The 4,141-nt window shown below is 39.6% G+C and overlaps 1 protein-coding gene across 1 annotated transcript in view; it reads right to left on the reverse strand.

The window, feature by feature from the left end:
• Positions 1–465: 465 nt before the first annotated feature.
• Positions 466–4,141, reverse strand: part of VRK2 (vaccinia related kinase 2) — a gene marked incomplete at its 3' end in the record, with an annotated part of 42,553 nt that continues 38,877 nt past the window's right edge. Inside the window, exons 11-12 of the mRNA XM_010180475.1 lie at positions 987–1,160; positions 466–642 (exon numbers count right to left, since the gene is read on the reverse strand). Coding sequence (XP_010178777.1) covers positions 466–642; positions 987–1,160 — 351 coding nt within the window. The remainder of the gene's footprint in view (positions 643–986; positions 1,161–4,141) is intronic.

A 4,141-nucleotide genomic window follows, 5' to 3' on the forward strand; every position in this document is an offset into this window, starting at 1 on the left:
AATAATATATTTGAGGTTAGTTAACTGCTAAAATCCTCAGATTAAAAAGTCACTATTTAAGAACTTAATTAAAGAATGCTATAAAGTTTTTTTCCCCCCCCCACCATGTATAAAAGGAAACTACTGAAGTAAGTTTCTACCAGGAAAACAATAGGGTCCACAAAGGGAGACTGTCATTTCTCAGTCATATACAGATATTGTCATATCTGTACACTGGTGCAGTACTCAAAGCTTTACTACCAACCCATAGAAAAAACTGAGGTCTGAGTTTGCTAATTGTATGACCAGGGAAATGCACACAAACTTTCAGCGTTTGTGGCAAACATCTTGTTTGCATACATTTAGTTTAGGCTTTGTGGTGTTTTGTTGTTTTTTGTTTGTTTTTTTAAACTCTTACTTTTAGAAAAGCTGGCCTTTGTTTTGCAGAGTGCCGTGACTGCTCCAAGGTAAAACCAAAAACCTCACCTTTTGTGGGTGGTCAGGCTCCTGAATCGTGGTGTAAAATTTAACTGGCTTCTCTTCAGCCTGGACTTGCCGATGCATTACCCGAGCACGGGGCATGCTAAGGCAGTTGGGTTCTTCCTCCTTCTCCTTGTTTTGCTTCTGTTGAGCAGGTTTCGGTGAAGGCTTCGGTAAGTAAACCTGGTGATGGTGATGTGCAGACAGTAATTCCGTATGCTCAAAAGAATTCTGTAACATTCAATTACTGCAGGTACCATTGCAACACTTGGGCCTGTCAGGTTTGAGACAGATCAGGGCAGTGCTCTGTTTGCACTTATCCCCTGGGTTTCTGAGAAACTCTGAGATTTATGTTTAGAATAATCCCAGCCAGTAAGGCTATGCCGGCTTCTGGAGTTTGTGACATAGCACTTGGCTTTTTTCAAGCGCTCTTCTTCCTTGCCCACCTCAGGAGGTGGACACTGAGCTAACAGAGCAGGTAGACTCCAAGGAGATACCACGCATTACTGGAGTGCCCAAATCCTCACCTGCTGAGGCTCCGTTTGGTGAAGCATCCTGTTTAATTTACTTGGCTTTTCTTCACCTTGGAGTTGTTTGCCTGTTACCCCAGGACAGGCATTGTTTTGACAGACATATTCATTAGCTTCCTTCTTTTTTTGCTTCTGCTGAGCTGGTTTTGCTATAGGCTTTGGTAAGTGAACCTGTTGATGGACAGTGAACAGTTTTGTATCATGAAAAGAAAGTCAGTATTTCAAAAAGGAAAATGTTCCATCTTCAGTACTGAGAACACAGAATGAGAGTAAGCTTTTAATCTTTCTCAAAAGAATTGTTTTCAGCATTGTAATTATCAATTAATGTCTTCTTAAAATGCTACAAAGTTAGAACTACGCTGTATTTGGGAAGTATGCTATAAAATAAACTTCAGTTATACATTTCAAACCATTCACTAATAACCTTTATTGGGAATGATGCCAGTTAAATCAGTTTGTTTCATTAGCTAGTAGAGCTGAGTGCATTTCATATCACTGGATTGAGTCAAATGCAAAACTCTCTAAAGTAATATAATCACTACATGTTCTGACTCAGGTGATCTGATTTAAGAGTTAAAGCTTGTATTCTTTTACAGTCTTCTAAAATGTAAATGGGGAATACATTATTATTACCATTATTGGTGAATAGTTGCAAGATTTTTTCCAGTGCTTCTCTAAGCACCAAGTATCAAATGATGTCTGGTTTTGGCTTTTGTAACTTGGAAAACAAATGCAGCGAAAACACAGGCTGTATGCCACATGCCTTTGGTACTTCTGGCACACTAATAACGCTGTAACTGTAATGTTTGCATATGGTCCTCTATGCAGCAGCTGTATCTGAATAGAGCAGCTAAGAAGAAATAATGGGCTTCTTTTTTATATACTGGAGATTAAATACATACAGGAGATAGAAACTGCACAACTTGAACACCACTGAAAGTGACAGCAGGCACTTCATGTATTGTTTGATCCAAAACACCTTTTAAGAAGGTAATCCATAGTTCTGCTCTGTGAAAATTATTAATGCTTAGAAGCGCAAAGGTGTATCTGCTCTGAAGAACAATTCAAGCTAGTTTCAAACAGTCTACTTCAAGACAATGCTGCAGATAGCCCTAAGAAACAGAGTCACACGGGTGAAGCTCAGTGCCCCACCGACAGCTATCTGAATGCAGGGGCCAAGCTGTTTCCTCTCCATCACGGCACTGCACCGCACCATGCAAGGAGAGCTAACTCTGGGATCTTCACATCGTATACATAGCTTAAATGACTCATCACTTTCAAAACAGGACTTTCAGTACTTGGTAATCTTTAGGCATAAAATAAATATTTTCACAAGCAAGTCAGTCAGCCAGCCTCACTGTACTTCATTTGGCCCCAATTCTCGCACTTTCATTATAGGTGAAAAAGCCGAAAATACCTATCCAGTGCCAAAAACTGTGGTAAACAAATTTGAGAATTAACACAATATTTTATCACCTATGTTTGGTGAGCACTGAAACAAAGAACCAGCATGTAGCCACTGTTATGCTTTTTATGTAATCTCAAGATTAAATTCATATACTACATAAGGAGCTGCATCTTCAAATTCATGTTTTCTAGCAATTCCCCTTCACATCATCTTCAAGAAGCAAATGTTACAGGATCCCCTTACTGGTACTTTACAGGTATTTATGGGTCTTCAGAAGGAAATTAACCCAAAATCACCTCTCTCCTGTGTACCAGACTGGTACAGGTGGAATCAGACAGGTCATCTGGAGTCAGACTCTGCTCATAAGCAAGAAGTGAGGAGTTTGTAGTGTTTGTAGTGGCTCCCACTATTCTTAGGTTGCCTCTTTAATGGGAGAAGTGTTTGGTGAATAAAAGGAGAGGTGGAAAGGGAATGCGGAGGGCCGAGATGAAAGGAGCCAGACCTAGGCTAACTACAGACAGGGCCGTCAAGAGATGCAGTGGGAAGTGCCTGCCTGTCATCGAACACTTTGTCAAGACTGTAGCACCAAAGTACACCAGGCCTTGAATATCCTCCACCGCCAATAACCAGATTGAAAAAAAAACCGATTTCCTAAAAATAGCAATACATTTTGAGAAAGTTCAGTTATCTGCTCTCTCTACTTGTATTTACATATTCCTTTGAATAACCCTAGAAATTTCCCTTCTGCAAATGTTTTGCAGTGAATGTCACAGCAAACTTTCACATGTAAGTGGCAGAACTGGCTGAAGAAATGTACTCAAGTACAAAATAGGTGACCACTGGAGTAGTGCTAACACTCTTACTATTCCAGGAAGCAGGACGCTCAACATTAAAAATTCCTCTGAAAAAGTGAAGACAGGTGCCAAGATGTAGTAATATGCAGACTTATTCTTTCCCTGATCTTGTTCTTGGCCATCCAAACCAATTCTGCATAGTCCTACAGCACCAGACTGGTGATAACTGACACTCCTCATTCATGGATTTTTCAGTGGGGTTGTGCACTTGCAGATAGCAAGTGTTACAGCAGCTTTTACAGCAGCTTTTACAGCCTGGAAGGTCAGGCTCATCTTTTATGCCAGCGTATCATCAAGTCTTAGGCCTGGTGATAAGAAGAAAATAGATTTACTATTCAGTATCTGACTCTAGAAAATCAAAGACTCTTGTAAACCAGAGATCCAACAGGATCAGCTGGAGATCAGTTAACAGCTACCTGATATTTCAATGAAGTTCAGAAAACAGTACGAACTTTAATAAAAAAGCTTCTCAAATTAGGGAGGATGAAGTGGTCACCATCATAGCAAGAGAAACGCTGTCACTGAAACAGCTTTTGGTTTTGTTAAAAGAGTGATAAAAACAGAAAAGTCAATAAAATTGCTAAAATAAGTATCTGTAATTACCAAGATCAAAACCCAGTGCCTTTTTATTAAACATGAACTTTTGTTCTGCCTTCCATAATACGTAAATAGTGCTGACAATTGGTTTGTGAGGCACTTGCTACAATAAAGTGTAATTGTATCATGAGAGAAAGGTGACAATCAGGAGATCATGAAAAAATTACATATTCTCACTGGTGGTTAATTAGCCATGCAAAACCCCCTCAAACAGATATTCTCTTCTATTAGGAATGATTACTATGCAGGCCTACAGATGTCAATACCACAGTCATTCAAATACTTCTTTCCCT

This window comes from Mesitornis unicolor, unplaced genomic scaffold, assembly GCF_000695765.1.
Source record: "Mesitornis unicolor isolate BGI_N332 unplaced genomic scaffold, ASM69576v1 scaffold13863, whole genome shotgun sequence".
Taxonomy (NCBI): Eukaryota; Metazoa; Chordata; class Aves; order Mesitornithiformes; family Mesitornithidae; genus Mesitornis; species Mesitornis unicolor.